We start from the raw sequence: 21,091 nt of genomic DNA on the forward strand, positions 1-21,091 counted from the left end.
TGTCATTTTGACTCAAAACATCATGGCTGGCAGATCATAATCCTTAACATACTGCACTCATAACCCAAACCCTGTTAGTGACAGTTGAACATGAGTATAAGTCCTTATGGACTTGGCTCCATAAGGGCTTATGGCTCCTTGTGGGCCAAAAAAAAAATAAAAAAAAAGGAGGATACCATGCTCGTGGGGTATGGGGCAGTTTAAAAGCTGCTAAAGAAAGACAAAAATGGAGAAAGCCAACAAAAATGAACCCAAATCAACCTGGGTTCCAGAGGGCTGAGTACATTTTACTTCTGAAACCTTGTGCTTTTATTTGAAAGGTCCTTTCACCCTGATCACAAACAAACACATCTTATCACCTGCCTCTAGCGGTGTAGTTTAATTTGCTCATGGTCTCTGAGATTTCGGCTGCTGCCACCACGCAGTGAAGGTGAATGAAATTTTGTTTGTGCACTAAAAACTAACATTTACCCCAGGGTAAGCGAGAAAACATGTTTTCTTGTAATGTGGATGACATGAAACTTTAAGGGCTATTTTTCTACAGTGGTACTGCTATTCTTACTTACTTCAGAGTATCTTCTCCACTATTAAGCAATACCAGACTGTTGAAGCCTAATCTTGTGTTCTTTGTTCCATCTGTAGCTGGATCATCACCCTCTTCCTTTACGTTGCCTAAAGCCAACACTCTCAGCACTTCCATCCCCACCAACTCCTACTACCCAGGTAAACATACACTGTATTTCTCATCCTGTTTGTCAACAAAGAAGTGTTTACTATGTGAGCAGTGATGTCGAGTGAAACCAGGAGGTGTGAAATTCAGTCATTACGAAACCATCACAAGAAGCAGGTTAAATTAATAGGAGACAATATTTTCAAACGAAGTATTAATTAGTTTTATGTTCTCAGTTTTTTTATGTAAATTTCAGAATAAGGCTGTAATGTGTGGTATGAATTTACCTAATAGAGTTTATATGTGCTTTAAAAATTAGACAATGATTTCACAAATGAGAAGGTAGATAAATTGACTTTAGATGGGTTTGCACACTGCAACATCTCTGGTTATATCAGAAACTGTTTTATATCACTTTACCAAGATGGAATTTAGTTCTTCAATTACGACTTCAATTTCTCCAAATAATATCCATAATTGTATGTCTTATGTAATAAGGTCACAGCTCATTGATTATATGGAGTAAAGGGCAGCTAGATTTATAATCAACTAAATTTTCTGTATAATTAGCTTTTTTTGGGGTTTTTTTTCCAGAAAATATGATAAGTTTCATGTTGTGCAGTTTGCCAAAAGTCTTTTGCAAGTGTTGTTCTTTGTGGATTTTATCGTGGCTTCTTTTATTTACTGCAACTCTCTTTCCTCCTCCAACTTCTGCACTTGTTGTGGGGGTATGAGCAGATCCCTTTGTGCCAACTGCTATCTTAGGTGAGACACATTTTCTTTTCCCATTGCTGCTGATTATTTATTCCTACTTCAGTGTTAAAGAAAATTACAGTACATTACATTCATAAGATGGCTGTTTGAAGACTTAACTGTGAGGACAAAAAAGCACAGATTTTTTTTTCTTCCATTTTTGGTTTGGTTGGCTCTGTTTCTAAAGATGGCTTCCTCACCTTCATACTTGCCTGCTGCTTCTCCCCCTTTCCTCCTCCTCCTCCCCCCCTTCCTTCTTCCTCTCCTCTTCCTCTCCCTCCCCGTCAAACGAGGGGCTCTCCTGGGCTGAGGCTGGCTTCACTCCATCCCATCCGCATTGCGTGTCGTGCGTGTGATGTCACATACGTGTTTGACCTCTCATATGCATGGACAGACATGTGGACTGGATGTGGGGGAGTGTCTAAGGGGGGCACGGGGGGTGGGGGGTGCAGTTCGCCCCAGCACCAAGGCTACAGTGGGCAGAAGCCATTGCAGCTGCACTGAGACGCAAACAGAAATCAGTGTGAGAGGGAGACAGAAAAAAAACGTCTCTCTCAGCCCCCCTCAACAAAAATTTCAAAAACGGGTTGCGTTCGGTCTGAACATGTAAATTCTAGCATTAGCTGTACTGCCCTCCCCTCCCTCCCCTCTCTCCTCACTACGCATTTAACTCCCCTCCCTCCCTCCAAAACAACAACCTTTTCTATTATTCTTTTTAATGTCGCTCCCCCTGCCTTTGGCTAACTGCAAGTGACCTACTTGTTTTTGTTTTGGTTTTGCCAGTGTTTATTCATCTTGTTCAGTGATAAAATAGAATTATAAAGAAGCATTTTGTTCTTCTGTTAATTATTACTGGCCTTTGTTGAAAATGCAGAGCAGCCCAGAGTGCAGCGTCTTATATGATCAGATGCTCTTCTACCAGCGGAGCACATAATGTAGCTACTAAGTGGGGCACTAGAACTGTAATAATTTAATACTCAAGGCCAAGACGAAAGAAGCATTAAGCAACTCTACTCCAGCTTCACCACAAGCACCATAACTGCATTTTTAAGTACACAACTTACAGTTAGGGCATGTTTTTTTTTTTTTAGTGTAACTTGATGCAGTGTCTTTCATCATCGCTGCTGTGACAGCTGCTTATGTTAGTTCCACATTTAATGAAGCATGAAACAATTAACATGAAATTACGGCAGCCAGAAAAGGTTACATGCTTTCAGTTGTGACACGTTCAGTCATGGCATTGTCTCATCAGTTGAGGTTAATGATCAAAACTGATTAGATCATAGAGGATTGGTAATGTTTTTGATTTCATCACACGCTCCTTTTTAACAAAAAAAAAAAAGAAATGGTATAAATACAGGTGTCACCACTAGCACATGCAAATATAATTATAGCAATTAGAGAAAGAAATTCAAAATGTCAGGATACTCAAAAAATAATTGGCATCATTAGAATGTGCAAGTTACAGATCTGAAACAATTACGGCTTGTTCCAAAGACGACCAGTATTTCACCATTATTTTCTCCCTTGAAATCCATGACTTCCTTGTTTTGTTCTTTTTACTTTTGTCTTGCACTGTTGAAATTGCCCCATCCATCCACTCAACATCCCCCCTTGACTAGGCTTTCTACCTAGGCAGTCTGGACTGAGCAGGCATGTGATCTTGCCCTATAGCGTAGCTCTAAAACACTCTACTGTAACAGGTTCTCATGCTGTATTGTTGCTTATCCCCTCTCTCCTCTCTCTTCTCCTCTCTTTCTCTTTACATACGTAACCTCTTATGTATCTGCTATCTAAAAAGTGCCCATTAATGGTAAGTTTTCCCAAGTGGGCCCTGGGTTGGGGGAAGGAGGTGGTGTTTACTCAGAAAGCAAGCCGACAGTGAGAGGCTGCTTCTGACATGGACATTACGACATTTATTGCATGACCAGTGGACATGTTAGCATTTCACCACCCTCCGTACCGTGCCACCAAGCCACCATTAGCCTAGCATGGTCAAAGTACGTACAGTGCCCCATGGCAGCATCACCCCATGCATTTTCCTCCCATCTCCGCTTCCCTCCTGGGTTGGTTTTTTTTTTCTTTCTTTTTAGGTTTGATTTTTATTTCATTTACTCGGGGAAGACGTGGCGGGGGTTGAATCCACGCTGTGTCTGTGTGATGCTTCTGACGGTGCCTGCTGCAACATGCTCACTGTGGCCCACCGCACCCCCTCACATCCTCCTCCTCCATGTTTCTGGACACCCTCCATCGTCCGCTGGCTCCCCACAGCATCTGTGCCTCATGTCTGCCACTGACTGGCTTACAGTATGAAAGAGCTGGAATGGACTCTGACTCGCAGTATGAGCTGCAGCCCAAACCAGCATACTGTACTGCCAGTGAAAAAAAAACAGTAAAGTTGTTGTTTTACAGCATCTTCGTGTGGTATTTTACGATCTCTCTGTACTGTCTCTCGCAGTTGAGGGCCACTGGTGCATTTTACTCTGACAGTAGCCATATTAAATGCTCATAGTGTAAGTGCTTTACTCAAAGAGCCTTCTATTTTAATGGCTATAGGCTGTTGTACAGTACAGTAGGCCTATGATATTAAATATTTTCCAGCCACACACTGAGACAGATGGACCTGAACCTTCCCACCACATGACTCATCCTATTACTCAATGATGTTGTGTTGTTATGACCATCCATAACAAACAGATTACTAGCTGAGAGTTGTTTGTCAGTCTGGAGGGTGGTGACATAATGCTTAACAGTAAATGAGATAATGTGCCATCTGTCAAAGGGAACAATTGTAAGTGGGATATGAACTGGCAGGAGATTGACAACACCTAGAGAACTTATCTCAGTTTTATATTACTCATTTATAAAAACTCATAAAATACCTCTGACATTTACTGCTTCAAGCACTATGTCACCCATATGTGTCTTATAACAATCTACTAATGAGCCACGCGAGGTTAGCTCCTACGTCTCCATCCTGACCTGCCCTGGCCTGTCCCTGTGTTTGTGTCCCACAGATGAGAGCCAGAACATGGGCAGTGACACCAGCAGCCTGGTGCAGTCCCACACCCACTCTCTCAGGAAGCGGGAGCCGGTGGATGTGCCATACCAGACGGGTCAGCTGCACCCGGCGATCCGCGTGGCAGACCTCCTCCAGCACATCACCCAGATGAAGTGTGCTGAGGGCTACGGCTTCAAGGAGGAGTACGAGGTAGGACGCAACCCAGTTGTCATGCCCCGCTATAAAGGTTACAAACACAAATAAAGTCTGGTGATAGACTCATAACATCTCCATGGAAATCCTTGATTGGAAATGTTTATCAGTCTAATATGAGGACTCCTCCGTGCTTCCTCCTCTGTATCTGTCTCTCTCTCTCTCTCTCTCTCTCTCTCTCTCTCTCTCTCTCTCTCTCTCTCTCTCTCTCTCTCTCTCCTCTCTCTCTCTCTCTCTCTCTCTCTCTCTCTCTCTATCTATCTATCTGTCTGTCTGTCTCTTTCTGTTTTGCACTGCACAGCAGAACTGTTTTGTTTCTCCCCAGATGCACTTTTTACGATAAATTGTTAATGTACCCCGTCTCAGTGTGTTTACGGTGTGATTCGTTTTGTTGTTCATCTGTTCCGTGTTGTTTGCAGCGACTGTGCATATTTGCGTGTGTGTATATGTGTGTGTGTTTGTGTCAGTGCTGTTGTCTCAGGTCCCCTTGGAGACTCAGCTATAGACCAATGTGAAACGCAAAAAAAAAAAAAAAAAAATCCCCCCCCTCCAAAAAGGTGTGAGGAACACTTAGCTACGCTTTAGCCCATGTCCCCTCCTTTATCCAAATCGGGTCCGATTGGGCGATGGCAGCCTGCAGCTCTCCTAAGACTGTTGTCACACAGCAGCATCTGTAATCTGACACCATGACTGTCGCTGACACCAAAACAAAAGATTTTTCCCCAGAAGAGCATCACTCTCATTTCCTCTCATTTGTGCTGGAGGCTGGCAGGGCTTGGCGGCACTCCAGCTTCCTTGCCGTCCCTCAGCACCACACCAGGCAGCCTCATCTCACCCTGATGCCAGGTTGTAAGACACTGGCTTCAAGCTATACTTTTTTAAATCCCTCTTTTTAAATGTCTAATCTGTATCACTTCAGTCTTTCTATCTCCCATCAGACTGGCCCTTTTCATTGATAATATTACCACTTTTTTGTACTTACATCTTCCGTCTTTCTTTATCATCTTTCCTCATTCTCGTCCTCTCTTTTTTTTTTAACTTGCATCAGATATCGTTTTCCTCTCATGTGCTCTGCTCCTCCTTGCTTCATGTCTTTTTCTTTAACTTACTTATCTAGACCTCCCGCATTCCTACCTTTCTTTCCTTTCCCGCTCTTCATCTCCCTCCCTGCTTAGCTCTGCCGTGTGTGGGCCAGATTTATCAGTAATTAACTCCCCACTTCCCCTTCATGACTGCAGAATTAAATAATGCAGTCTCCCATTGCTACCTGCAGCATCAGATCATTGAAGGGCTGGAGCGCTTTGGGCTGCCCTCCGGGCCTAATCCATTATGGATAAAGGTGTTTTGGGTTCACGTGGCCAGCGTTGCGCAAACGCATAACAGTCAATCAAGAGGAAGCAACGCCACAACGAACGATTGGCCCCCGCCCCCCTTACCCTGCTGTCACTTGGCTGTCCACAGCCTGTTGGAAAAAAAAAAAAAAAAAAGAAGACCTGTGGGATGCTTAAAGTGTGTAACGGAGCTCATTCTCTCTTGGCTAGAGCGATTCATTTGTATGTTGTGTTCCGCTGCTGTCTTCTCTACATCAATCTGTCTTAAGGTTAATGCCCTTTTTAACCGTTTATTTTTGATGATAAGATTGGAGCCTAGTGCACCTCTAAACCTGTTGACTTACACTGTACTATATCTCTCTCTGACCCATGCTTCTTGTTATTCTGTACGTTAACTTTGGATCAGATAAACGAGGTAAGCCAATACTTTTGGTTATTTGTGAGTTTTCTTTAGACTTGTAGATGATATCACGAACCTGACAGATTGATGGTGCTTGTTGGCTGTTTTTAAGGTCCTGTGGGATTAAAAACATCTCACATATGTGATCTAATCTGAAAAGGGCATTTACCAACAGAAGCTATGCAAAGTTACCAAACTATTTGACAGTTAACAGATGATGAAATGTGTTAAACAGTGACATTTTTCTTTTTAGCTTTTGTCATGTCAGGTCTTGAGAATGTCACTATGAAATGTTTTCCCTTAATCAGAACCTGTGAGATCCATAAATGCTCCATGACTTAATTCAGATGTTGCTTTACAAAGCTTTTCAAAAACATACATACTACCAGTGCAACCAGATTAATTTAAAAAATAACATAATGTAAGAACTGAAGGATTTGGAAGATAATAATGACTCAAACCAGATGTTTCTGACACTGTGCTAAAGTTGTAAATTACAGATTGCAGGTGTGGGTCAACAAATGTTTCATGTGTTTCATTAACACATCGCCAAGTATTTATTTTATATAATTTACCGTTTCGACTACCAAATAGATTATATGATTGGTAATTGGAAAAGAAAATTCACATTTTGAAAACTCATGGTGTATACTTTGCGAAAGCTTTATAAAGCCACATTTGAGGTAAACTAAAAGTATTTTGCATGTCTAAATTCTTTTGCACGTTGACACACAGTCTGACTGAGCAAACAGGAAGCAGAAAACAACTCTCAAAGTGCATCAAAAAATGTTATGCTGTCATTGTATTTCACTTGTTTTCAGCTTGTTTTATGTGAGGGGGAATGTGTTGCATCCAGCCTACTGTGAGAATCCTGAAACTCTTTAAGCTCCAACCACAAATGAACACTAGTCAGTTTGAATGAGTCTCCTTTTCTCACACAGTAAATGATTAATTAATTTAGAAGCAATTCACCAAAGAATGCTGCTTCTTTGTGTTACCATCCTTTGTGTTTTATTTATTGATTTATTTATTTATTTTTGCTTTTTCCATGGTGTGTATGTCAAGTGCTCTGTTGTCACCTTCTGTAGGTTTTCCCATAGCGATTGTATGCGGAGAAATAAATGTGTTTCACACTTACAATGAGTGGTCACAGACAAAGAAAACAGCAATGCAGAGAATCTGTGCTGGGACTGGAGCACAGCAGGTAGCCTGTAATTAAAAACATACCAAGTTGGATCCCTGCCAATGGGAATAATTTGAGGATGGTGAAAAACTACCTGCAGATGCACTGAAGTAAAATGCATCACAGACCTTTGCTAGAAAAATAGTTTTTACATGTGGAGCCATGCGTTGTTTTTCTGTCACTGTCTGGTGAATTTCAGGTGGCCAATTATTCCCAGTGTGGGTGTACAGCCTTTAAATTCAAAGCCTTCATATCATTTATGTCTCTTTGGACACAAACTATTTCATCACCATAATTTTTTTTTTTTTTTTTGGAATATAGGATTCAAACAGCTGGAGGAATGAGACTATAGCATCTGAGACAGGCAGGGTCACAGGGTTTTTGAGAGAACTATTATAAAGTTGCCAGGTAACGCCTTTCAGCTTGAGGATGATTTGTCTTCGGATGCTTAATATCAGACCTGTATCCTTCAGAGTGACAGAAAGAACGACATTGGCCTGTGCATTTACTCAAGACGTACTGCCACAGGAGCAGAGGCTTCTATAATCTATCTCTGAGACATGCTTCCATCTTCACTGGAATGGGATGGGACATATTTTTAACATATTAAAGCTGTTTCTCAGTGCAATCACTAATCCTTAGGACTTAATACAGGAATATGTCCTTGTGTGGTGTCTGAAAGGCCTTTATTTGCCAGACAAATGGCCTGCTGCCTGCCATAGCTCTGAGATGAATGAAACCATCAAGTCCTAGAACAGTGATGATTGAAGACGTCCTGTGTCCTGCTCTCTCAGACTGGCCAGCCACACTAAAAGAACTCTCCAAACAATCTTGTTCAACCTTCGATAAATGCTCTCAGATCTTTATTTGCAAATGGTCTGCATTTTAATGTATTAGCTGACTTTTCAAATCTGCATTAGCTGACTATCAAAAAGCCAGAACAATGACATGTTTTTGTCCAGACTAGTCTGCTTGGAGCCAACCCCGCCCGCCCCTGCTGAACAGCGGTGGACTGGCAGTGGAGATGTATTTTCATAATTTGGCTTAATTGTGCCTTGTGTGCCATCAGAATGGAAATCTCCCCAGCGAGAGATGATAAATATTTCATGAGGGTAATCTGAGCGGAGCAGTTTTGATCTGGAGACGATGAGCTGGCTTTATTTTTTCCCCATGACAAGCTGATTGAGTCCTTCAGATGAGGCAGACAGGCAGCCGCTGTGGTGGCTCCGCCCGGCGGAGCGGCACAGGGGGAGAGGTTTGAGCATGACTCCCGCTGCCTCTGCCCTAATGGCACTCGCTGTTTGACACAGCTTCCCAGGATCCACCATCCTCCCCGTGTTTCATGTCTAATAATGTGAATATATCTCTGTGTGTCTTCCTTTCTGTTGCAATGTTCCCTTCCTCTTTTTTTTTTTTTTTTTAGAGCTGAAAGAGGAAGACTGTGTTCTTTAGCCTGGTTATCATTTACAGTGCTCACACATGACACCATATTTCATCTCCCGCTCTCTGTTCTATGTTTTCTCTCTTTTCAGAGCTTTTTTGAAGGACAGTCAGCGCCATGGGACTCTGCCAAGAAGGATGAGAACCGCATGAAGAACCGATATGGGAATATTATTGCATGTGTGTACAAAGCACCTCCTCAGCGCTCATGAATTTTTGTGTGGCTTTCCCATTCTACTAGCTGATTTATTGGCCAGTCTTGTGACTCTGGATAACTATAAGCTGCTCAAACAGAGTTTTATTATCAGCCAACGAGAGCAGCTTTGACCTTTCCAATCTACTTTTATATTCATCCTCCTGCAGTGTCTTTTCAGTTATGAGAAATAAGCCGCGCAGCATATGGCACATAACGTGTAGCCTCAGCAGTGTTTACAAAAATGTAAAATTTGATTTCACAATGAATTGCTTATCCAAACTGGAGCTGAGCTGTGGTGCAAATTTGCCAGTTAATGCTGATCGAAAAATTTATTTCAAGCCTCCTTCAACTTTGAAGGTCAACTTTTTTCGTGATTCTCTCATTACTTATTGACTTTGAAGGTAGGGCCTGTATACAGAGAGATATGTTAAACCGGATCTGAATATGGGTATGGGCTCGAGCAGTTAGGTCTGCATGGCTCTTAATTCACAAATTTGTCTGACCATCAGTTTATGTCCTTATTCAAAGTAAGTGTTTTGTGGTTTATTATAATGCGTTTGCATTATGATCACATTACTAACCGTTAATTGAAAGTTTATACTGGCTTCCATTTAGCAAGCTTTTAAGGTCAATAACTTCCAAAAATACGATTTTAATTACAACTTTTTGGTCCAAATCATCAAACTGACAGCAGCATCACTGTGTTTGTCATGCACGCTCAGTCACATGACAGCGGCCGTTCATCAGCCATGTTGCATTGCTACAGCTCAGCTCTCAGTTGTGACACATTGTAATGCCAGTCTGGTCATTCTTCCAGTCGTCCATCACCACTTTCTTTCTTTGTTCCTGTGTTTTACTGTCTGTCTCTCTGTCCCTCTCCCGCTTTTCTTCTGCTGATGCCCTCGTTAATATGATTAATTCAGTGCTGGTTTCTTCCTCTCTGCCTCCCTTCCAGATGATCACTCCCGTGTCAGGCTGCAGGCCCTGGAGGGGGAACAGAGCTCCGATTACATTAATGCAAATTACGTTGATGTAAGTACACACACCAGCCAGCGCCACCGATGCAAAGGTCACTGCGCTTCCTCTCGGGGAGAGAGAGGGCGCTGGTGCCGCCGTCACAGGGAGCCTTAGGGGCAAAGCATCCCCTGCTGCCTGCCCATCACACACACACACACACACACAGAAACACTCTCATACACATTGCCTTTATATTTAACTTTAGAAGGCTGCTGTATCACTCTGTTCATTGGATATATTAAGAGGAATAAAGATCAGAGGCTGACAGGGCTGTGTGAGAGAAAAGGCAAACCAGCACACAGGGGAAACTGAGGTTATAGTTTTGGATTTTGCTTTGAAAAAAGCAGCATGAGCACATTTTGAGAACCAAAAATGAGAAGTAAAAGGGGAGAAGTTTCATGGATGATTAATTAGTGAAGTTATAACGATGGATAAAACTGAAACAGGAGTACAAGGCACGCAAAGAGAGCACAATATGTTGCCTTGAACATCACAGCTAGAAACAAAGCAAATAAAGAACTAGATCAAGTCAAAAGCATTAGTATGGCTGATATAACTGTTCTGTTGCTTTATTGCATCATTAATTAAGTAAGATTCAACAACTCCTCACACCTAAAACAAAAGGCTTCTGGTTAGAAAAAATGTGAACGGGTCATTTTAAGCATTTTGAAGAAAGAACCCATGTCGTCACTTTTCAGTCTGGAAAGATTGCAGAGCTGTGTCAACGTCACCCTGCTTCACATCTACAACAGGCAGCTGCCTCCTGCTCTACTGGAAAACCTCTTCAGTAGAATAGTGAATCAAACTAGATGCAGCAGTTATCGACTGTACAGAGGTTTAGTTATACTTCTTACCACAAGAGAGTACTTGCAGCACAGCTTTTACATGCCCTTAAGTGACTAAGCATACCTTTACAGTAAGTAAAAGTCATTAAAAAGTGGCGTGAGACATGCCTGCCGTTGAAAACAGATCTAACTCACTTAGCTCAGACAATACAGAGCCTCCTGATCTGACCTGATTTGCTGTTAATAGCAGTGTTAGTAGCAGGATGTGACCAATCACAGCAGCTCATTGGCCTCTTTGAGCAGATGCTTCCACTCCATGTGTAATGGGCTGGTGATGTACCTGACTCCCTAAGTGGTTTTCTGCACAGGAGAGAGCTCTCTCTCTCTCTCTCTTTCTCTCCGTCTCCCATCTTCTCTTCCCCCGCCCCTCTAATGTGGTAATTTGTAATCTCTTGTTACGCCTTCAAACATAAATTCATAATGCAAGGTGTGCCACAGCAAATGCAGGGGGCTTAAATTATTTACCTTTCCTACTATTCAGTTTATGGTCCATTATGCTGCGAAAAGGGATGCTGCAGAGAAGACTCTCACAATAGAGAGGGCCCCATTATAAGATAAGAATATACGCATATTAAAGAGGGCCCTGATTGAAAAGGATTTCCACTGCTCTGCCGGCTTCATTGGAAAAGTACTTAGTAGAAATGCAGGCAGATGGGTAATGATGTTTTTGCTCTTCAGAAAGCTTTTTAACCCATCTAAAAGCTTGTCCTGCCCAATAAACTCTCATGTGTAGAACATTTTCCCACAGTGTTTGTTATTGTGCTCTATTATACTGCCGATTATTTCGAGTCATGTACGAGTAAGCAGAGCCAGTCGGGTATGCTTCTGTTCTCCACAGCTGATTGTGTATTTTCATAAGCATTTAGGAGGCAAGGAAACATAGTGTAATGGCCTGTTGTCTGCAGAGATCTGTTGGTGCGCACATGGGGCAGGAAACGGTTTGCCAGCGTTGCGTGCTATGTGCTGAAGTAATAAAACTGCAAGCGTGCACAGAAATCAAGTCACTCAGGTGCCCCCCAACCCTGTCTCAGAAATGTTCGCGTTCATTTACAACTAATTTGCATCAGCAGATGGTTAAACATTGTAAAAGTCCACACGGACTGGAGGCATAAGAAGGAATGTGTTGACTTTTTCAATATTTAACCAAAAACATGATCTTTTCTTATAGCCTAAAACGAACAACACATTGGACGCAGGACAGAAGCCTGCGCTTTGCACACCCAACCATCCGTTCTCTGGCTACATTAATCCAACATGGAGCCTCCGCCAACCCATTGCTTATGGTTATTTGGTTAAACACAATTTTATTGAAGAATATGCACACAGCCCTCTTCAACACTGGGTTTTAGCCTCACTGGTTATAGATGTCGCACTATTCAAGATACAGACAGACAGACAGACAGAATAGCCAATGAAGCAGGACCCACATTAAGGCCCTCATAATTTCAGCTGATATTGTGCTTGTTAGGCTTGTTGCAATGAATTGAAATTACCACAAAACAAATGGCACACAAATCTGCCCCTGAACGTCTGGGGCCTCCGAGCAGTTACTCCCTTTCCCCTGTTAGTAATCTGGCCTTACCTTTCTCTGTGACTTTTATGTAGCGCAGCATTAGGATATTTTCTAGATTGGAAAAGAAACATGGCAGTGAAAATGATAAAGGCAGCACTTACTCTTTTATTTTCTTCTAAATGTATCTGGCAAAGCAAATAAGTTGTACATAAATGCGTTTTCCAGGTGATAGGGTTGGCACCCCCGATCTGCAAAAACGGGCTGTCTAATGATATTCAGAATGAAAATACAAATTCATGCCCACAAGCAAAAACACACTCATACTGCATATTTTAGACATTCAACATCCCACTGTTACTGGAAAGAATTAATGTAAATGATCGTTGCAATGCAGCAAAATACAAAGAGCAGAACACATTTTTAATTTCTCTTTAGTAATTTACACATCCCTGAAAACAAAGCCTGTTCAATTAATAATTTCAACATTGAAGTTTCTGCATTTATCTCTGTGTGATGAAGAAACACTCTCATGCACCTCATGTAACATGCTTATAAAAAGCTGCACGTCAATTTATAGTAAGCTCTACTCACCTGACAGTCACTGTCAGGGCCCTTCCTTCCTTTCTTTCTGTCTCTCCCTCTCTAATCCGACGCCGTACTGGGCCTCCACTTTACTTGACAGAACACACATGAAAGCACAAACAAATCTCCTCCTCAGTCCAGAGATAAAGAAGTCATTAAAAATGGAGGACAGCTGAATAGCTGAAGGAGCCCTGTGGATGAGAGAGAGTGTGAGGAAAATATCCTTTGTGTCTTTCTCCCTTCATTGGAGGAGCGTTAATCACAGTCCAAGTTAAATTGAATATGAGTGAGATAAGCAGAGCAGCAGGGGTGGGTGGGTGGTGGGGAGGGGGGCAATCAAGAGGAGGCAGGGCTGGGGAAGAGCCTTTAAGTCCTAATGTTTTGTTTCCTGCCTCATATCTCCGGAGAGAAGACAAGGAATTGGACAAATAAAAACTTGAAGGGATTAGAGTAATCCGTGAGACTAGGGGCCTGTTGTGAAGATCAGTTGTATCTTGGGGATTATCAACACTTTGGCTGCTTACTCCAGAGGTGTGCTGCATATAGAGTGTGTGATGGAGAGTGTTTATGCATCTGGTATCCAGCAGCATCCATCATGAGCTTTTAGGCATGCATTTTCTTCACTCAGTCAGATGTTGAAACAAAGAACTGAATGGGTGTACAGTAGCAAGCAAGCAGCTGACAGCCTGACTATGCACAGTGTTCCTTGAGCAGTACACAAATTTCTCAAACATTTCCTCCTAAGGTGGAGCAGCAGTGCTCTAAGAATTCATTTTTGCTGTGGAAACAGGGAGCAAGGGAGTCATCTGTAACAGCATAGTTTAAATCAGCTCTGTTCAGTTATATAAAGGGCTTTGTTTGTAAGTTTGTGTTGTAGAGATAAACTTGTTTACATGTGGGGGTTAATTTTCATTGTCAGAAAACATGAAATATCAAAGTCAGTATGTGTTTTCTGAGAGAAGTGACCTCACGACACCTGGTCTTTCACGAGTAGGAGGAAAGTGAAGTGACTCTCATACTCTCCCACTTTTTTTTTCTGTTTTCAGGGCTACCACAGGCCAAATCATTACATTGCGACTCAAGGTAAGAATAAAACTTTCTAAAAATTGCGAGACACTCTGAGGTTGGAATGTGTGGGCGGTGAGAATTTAAGGCTGTGTGTTTGTTTGGGAGGGGGGGGGGGGGGGCGCGGGATGTGTGCAGGTGTTCACGAATATCTCTCTGAACATCCCCATCGTTGTTTACATACGCTCCTGCAAACTACTCTTTGATGCTCAGTCAAGTGTGTGTTCGGGGAATCTGTTGCCACTCAGCAGACACACATACACACACACACCGACACACACTTATGCACCTCTGAGCAAGCAGAGCAGCACGCTTTCTCTCTCTCTCTCTCTCTCTCTCTCTCTCCGTCTCTTTCCTCTTTCCTTCCATCGGTGGTGTGGGAGCGATTAATCAGGCAGTCTGGGAGAAAGCTGAATAAATAAATGGATTAGCTGACATGTACAGGCACATTTTGTCACTGTGTTAATCTGGCCGGCAGATTCGCAGGGCGAGGAGCACTTACCGTGACCCCAGAGGTTAAGTCTGATTGATGGTTAATTGTTATGAATTTTGCGTTGATAGCCTCACTCCCCCACAACAGGGCTTCATGCATGGGGGATTTTGCGTACCACTTTAGAAAAAAAAAAAAAAAAAAAAATCAGTGGAGGGAAAAAAAAGGAAGAGGCGTTTTTGCGAAGAGGCCTTAATGGATTCACAATCTGCTTTGGCGGAGCTGGGAGTTGCATAATTACCTGTTTATTAGTGCATTGCCTCTCTTCCTCAGTGTCTCAATTAAAACAACCCTCTGTTTGCTCTTACTTCAGAAAGAGATGGCATACCAATCAGGTGGCGGCCGCTCAGTTTGTCTCCCTGCCTGTACACACAACACCTGGTATGCACTGACCACTGAGTCAAACACTCAAAACTGAGCCGTCTGTCAAGTGCAGGCTCTCTCCTGTGGGGCTGCAGTTCGTGAAAACAAGTCGCTTTAACGGGCACGTTCACCTCTGAAAGTATTTCAGCTGGATTGTTATGGCTTCTGTAGCTGTCCTATAGCCATTAAGAGCATTCTATATTCCACTTAAAAAATATGCACATCGAGATCGGTAGTCAAAAAAATATTGCAAACAGAAGCCCCTCTTTGAGATGAAAAGCTCAAGAAGCCAAACGTGTTTCCATTCAAGTTAATTAGCCCCGCTTTCTCATTGAGCTTGCATAATAAGTCCTCATTTTCCATTGACTGTATCGCAAGCACGATAAGGCTTTTCACTGTGTGAAAGTGTGTGTGTGTGTGTGTGTGTGTGTGTGTGTGTGTGTGTGTGTGTGTGTGTGTGTGTGTGTGTGTGTGTGTGTGCGTGTGCGTGTGCGTGTAAGGGGAAGGAACATCTGTATTCTCTGGGAGAGCAGGCCCTTTTATAATTCATCATCAGCTCCAGCAGACTGACAGGAAGGAAGGCTCAGTCTGCTGACACTGAGGCAAAGAGCAGCCAGAGATGATAGGAAAGCCAGACACAGACCTGTCTCTCTCAGTCAGACAAACTGCATACTGTAGCACCTGAAAAGAGCACCTGGGCATTGGCACAGTTGCTGAAAATGAGGAAGTAGTCTGTTCTCTTCCCCCAGTAAAGTTTTTCAGCAAGTGACACTTCCACTCAAGTCCACTGGGACCAGCGGTAGCTCAGAAAATGATGAGACCCGCAATAGTGCTGGATAAGCTAAAAAATCTTTGTCATAAATTGGTTGTGGAGGTGGTTGAGGGTGTGCTTAATATGGCAGACGTGTGGGATAACGTTGTCCCTGTTCTCTTACGCCATAAACTACAATGACACTCATTAGTTTGGGCTTTATTGACGAGTCCCTTTGCTCTGTCAAGGTGACAGTGGCAGGTAGAACAGCTGTCACTCCATAAAAGCCTCATCACCCAAGCTCTGCTCGTCATTATGTAGGTCATTCCCTCATCCAGGACTTCTTTGCTGTGGCAATACAACAACTGACTCTCAGTAATTTACCAACGCCAACAGCAGCTCACCTACTTAGCAGACTGAGCGCGTGCGTGCGGTGCAGCCCTCTCAGTTAGCTGGTTTGCCTCTGTCCATTTTCATGTCCTGCAGATTGTTTGAACACCGATCAGACATGAGCTTCTTCCTAGTGGAGACTGTGAATTACACTGAAGCCGGGCTACAAACTGCTCTGATAAGTCTATGCATCCTCCTGGTGATGTGGAAAATATTAATGATGCAGGAAAGGGTTCAATTTCATCAAGCTTTCCCCTCCAGTCCTCTCTGCTCTTCCCTCCGCTCCCTCACAGGCAGCAAATGTCACCAGCAGCGCAAAAGTTTTATTATTTACAGGTTAACATCTCAAACCCCAGCGGGGGGACGGGGGGTAAGGGGGTGGCAGATAGAAAGAGAGAGGGAGCAAATCAATGATAAGTGAGTGCACATTATGCCAAAGTCTGCTGCATGTAATATTAATGGGCAGGAGGGGAACATAGCCCCTGTTTGTCTGTGAGTGTGTATGCACGCACGTTCATCAGGAGTTTTGCGGCATACCTGGCTGGGGGATTTCTACAGCTGTCACACTCCTTGCTGCTTAAGGAGGAACAGGCCTGCTCCCAAAACACAGCGTCGGCTGCAGCAGCATTAGCTCTCTTGACAGCTGGAAGTGAAGCGCCTACCGGTGTTCTTCCTCTGTGAAGTGCCTCCTCCAAACTTCTCCAACTAGGCTGCACGCACGCTGTACTAGGAGCACTGTTCTCACCTTGTAGCTCCTCAAGTGAGCTCTGTAACCTGTGGCTTAAGTCTTTGCCTCTGCAAGCAGTCACTCTGCAAGGCACTTTATAACCATGACTGGTGACAGTGTTTGAATCAGTTTTTATATATGTATGTGTGGATTTGTGATTCGGCTTCTCTTTCTAAGTATCTTGAACTCGATATTTTCTGTTTTACTTCCCTAAAGAAAAAATACAGAAATATTGACACATTTTATTGGTGTTTATTTTGATTTTTTGGGGGGCAGTGAAGCTGAAAGTACTTGGATAAGATTAGGAAAAGATCATGATCACAGTTAAAAGAAATCATTGTTGACTGGATGTGAACCGCAATCTCTCACGTCTCAGTCTCACCCTTTGTCCACCCAGCCATTTGTCCTTATGTGCGCAATAAGAGGTTTTGTGGAACTATCACAACATTATAGTACTTCCTGACAGACAACAATCATTATTTACATGACCACAAGAGGTCACTTGTCAGGAAAGGTCGTTTCAAGAATTTAAACAAACAACCAATGCTGTTGTTTTTCAGCATGATTTCATTACTCATTCACTTCAGCGATCAGTGTCATCTCACAGCATGGGACACAAAAACTTTTGGATCCATGGAGACATGAATTCTGCGTAAAAGTTAATTCCAAACTGATTTAAAATTGAACTGTTTTTAAGTGGAATAAAAAAAAACAAAAAAACAATGAGCCTGAGAAGTGTCCAACTTATTTCTGCCACCAAAAGTTCATCTGAGCTCTAGAGGCTCTCCACCACTTCAACATGAAAGTGATCAAATTGTTTGTATTTCAGATCCCTTTGTTCTCAGACACCTATTCATCAAGAGCCATGCTCACTTCCTTTTGAGTGTCATCCAGTTCATTGCTGCCCAGCACCTCCTCCTCACCTATCCTCCATCTCTGCATGCATATGGAAACATAAATTGGCTGGCTGAAGCTTGGCAGGAGTCTCCCATTGGATGATTTACCATATAATGCCAAGTGTTATTGTGTTACTGAAGTCCTACACACCAGCTGTCCTGCTTCTCAGTCTCCCTTTCCCAAACTTCTCAGCAGTGTGTATCCTCCCCCAGGGACAAGTGTAGGAGGTAGATGAGTGGGTGGTTCAATCAGGTTGGGTAGTTATTGGAGAGAATGGAAGTGACTGGAATTGGAGATTGAGGTCCTACAGTTAAAATCAAGACGAGCCACATGCAAAGCAGAGGAAGTGAGGGAATACAAATGGAAGATATTGAGGAGCTTTGTTCCAAATTTCTAGATATCCAATTGGGATGGAAAGAAGTCAGCAGAAGTTCATTTCTTTTTCTTTTTTTTTTTTAAATGGAACTATTATTCTTTGCAAACTGTTCTTGTTTTCTAAAGAGAGATGCACGAACAGGCTGCCAGCAGAAATACGATGGTAGAAATGATGGTTCATTTTGAATCTTAAATTCAGCCAAAAGTCTCTTAGATTTCATTACAGAGTTTGTGAAAAATAGAAGGGATTTAAACTATGTCACATGAGGCTGTAGCTGAGTACAATTAGAGTCAATGTACAGTCAAGAACTGTTTATGCACCACACAAAGCAGGTCAAACATGGCTTGATCAATCAAGTGAATAAAATGTTCGTGACACTTTGCTGGTGCCCTGAAGGAAATTAGGTTGTTGCAGAAGACAGAAGCCAATAAGGAGCACAAACAGTACAATAACAGCAAGGGATGCAACTGGTGTATGTTTCTCCTATAAGTTATTAAACAAATACATTCATTTTAAATTCAATAAAACCCTTTATCCATTTGATAGTGATAGTAGAACAGAAAATAAAGGGAAATAGAGAAGAGGAGGAGGACAAACAACAAAGGTCACTAAAGGTCACCAGCTGTGGATGTTACGGTTATACTATGTGTTTTTTTGTTAAATAAGAGAAAGACAAAATGTGTTTCCTCCAGCAGCAAACCATCCTGCCATGAGCATACTGTTACAGTGATCAGTGTCAGGTTATAGTGTCTGTGCTGTACACCTGCATGACTGTGATTGGATGTTACCAGCCATGCAGCTGAATGAGCCAGTGATCATGTGTCAAACAGCTGATGCCAGTCATCTAATACAATATCTGCTTTAGTGCTTAATTTCTCAAACCAATATAATATATTTTGAAAATTAACTTAACTTAATGTGTTTATACAGAATTAAAATTACTCAGATTGGACATAGCTCTCAAAATATGCTTCTTTTAAATTTGATATCTTTTGTTATGGTATTCTTTTCTAAACAAAGCCTTCAAAGCAAATCATCCCAAATTGTTCTTGAGCAAGACAATGAACCCCATATTGTTCCTGATGGCCATATCATTGGCCTGTATGGCTGCTGCCGCAGTCAGTGTTTGAATGAATGAAAGCATTGTGTAGCACTGTGCCCTGCACAGGTAGTAAGGATTCACTAATATTCACAGCAAGTTTTATTTACAATGGAGGTTTTGTGGTGAAGGAGCATAACAAATATTGATCCCCACATGCCTGGTTCAATATTAGCTGGAGAAGTTTGTTGCATGTCTTTCCCACTTTCTTTCTCCCTTTGTTTCCTGCCACCTCACAACTGTCCACTATTGGAAAAAAAAATCTACTGCAAATACAGAAAGTGACACGTGTCTAAAAGATGTAAAGAGCAGTTGTTGCCATGCAGACACAGCGTAATCAGTAAAAGTGACTATTTTGACATGACATGTTTTTAAACAGGTCTCGGGGCCTAAAGGTTATTTGATTTATTTCATACATAAATGACAAGGAAGAAAAAACACCAATAGTCTGTGCCATGTTGTGTCTTAGCCTGTGTCTCTGCATGTCTGCATAATTTGTCATGTCTCCAGGTAATCTGGGCCAACGCAGGAGAAAGCACAACTGCCGAGATTTGCATTTACTAATTAATTTATCAGAAGTAATTTTATTTCGACTTGGTGCTTGATTAAAACTAATATTAATGATGTTAATTAACCAGAATAATAATTAAATTCCTATCAATCCGCAATTATCGCTCGGTGAAGTTTTAAATATTGGAGGCATTAAATGGCTCTCCGCTCATTTATTTCGATGTTCACCAGACATGTTTGGGTCTGGTTCGGTGAAAAGGTTGGTGTTGAACAGATGAGGTGTAGTGGTAATTACTTTGAGCTTTGCCACACACACACGCGCGCACACACACACGCGCGCTTTAGCCTCATCTTCAAATTTGTGATTAATTCGACTCTTGTTTTCATCTGCATTTAAGCTTTCTGCTGTAGACTAGACTAGACTGTAGAAAGTGCACTATAGCACTATAAATAAAAATGACTTGACACGTTTTTCAGTGCTCGATCCGAGGAGTGAAAATGGAGGGGAAATGCTCTATAAACTGCATTGTTGCTGTAGGACAGCGATACCCCCAAATCCCCTGTGTTTATATTGTGTGTGAGTCGATCTGACTGTCAGTCTGCCTCTGAAAACAGGGGAAGAAGCTTTATTGGCATGACATTATGAAAACATGTTTCCACGGTGTGTACATTGACAGTGTAAAGCAGATTAAGGAAAATGCGCACTGAATCAGACAGAGTTGCTTATAAAACATCATAGATAAATATAGTGAGAGATATGATCAGAAATGTTCCAGGTACAGTGCAGTGCATGGTGGAGTATACAACTAAACCCTTAAATATTTTGTCTCCCTGCCTTCAGAGTTGTCCAATAGTCCAATAATGTAATGAATCCTTAAAACTTTATGTCCAAAGTCATTACAAGGGTCTAATGACCAAAAAAGGTCCTTTGGTTTTAATTTATGTGGTCCACCCTCAGGAGACGGGTAGGTGTTATATGGAAAAGGAAGACATGTCTGGCTTTATGGCAAGCAGTTATATATTCTCCTGACAGTTCTGCCTGATGAACAGTTTCATCAAGAGAAGTTTGGAAATGCTCTCTTCTGTAAATATTTTTATTAATTTTATTAGTAAAAATCCATTTTCTCTCCCTGTCTCTCAAAGGCCCCATGCAGGAGACGGTCTTTGACTTCTGGAGGATGGTCTGGCAGGAGAACACGGCAGCTATCGTCATGGTGACCAACCTGGTGGAAGTGGGCAGGGTGGGTATTAAATGCATGTTCGCTATAACAGCAGATCG

At 42.2% G+C, this 21,091-nt stretch overlaps 1 protein-coding gene across 3 annotated transcripts in view; it reads left to right on the forward strand.

Annotated features, from left to right (window-relative positions):
* LOC121193182 (receptor-type tyrosine-protein phosphatase mu-like) overlaps positions 1-21,091 on the forward strand; it is a 141,044-nt gene that overhangs the window by 105,564 nt on the left and 14,389 nt on the right. For 2 of the 3 annotated variants that reach the window (XM_041055377.1, XM_041055378.1), the window contains exons 18-24: positions 643-723; positions 1,409-1,435; positions 4,441-4,634; positions 9,084-9,171; positions 10,143-10,219; positions 14,191-14,227; positions 20,956-21,053. In XM_041055377.1, coding sequence (XP_040911311.1) covers positions 643-723; positions 1,409-1,435; positions 4,441-4,634; positions 9,084-9,171; positions 10,143-10,219; positions 14,191-14,227; positions 20,956-21,053 — 602 coding nt within the window. The remainder of the gene's footprint in view (positions 1-642; positions 724-1,408; positions 1,436-4,440; positions 4,635-9,083; positions 9,172-10,142; positions 10,220-14,190; positions 14,228-20,955; positions 21,054-21,091) is intronic. The other variant, XM_041055379.1, reaches the window with a different exon arrangement.

This window comes from Toxotes jaculatrix, chromosome 14 (genome assembly GCF_017976425.1).
Source record: "Toxotes jaculatrix isolate fToxJac2 chromosome 14, fToxJac2.pri, whole genome shotgun sequence".
Lineage (NCBI taxonomy): Eukaryota > Metazoa > Chordata > Actinopteri > Toxotidae > Toxotes > Toxotes jaculatrix.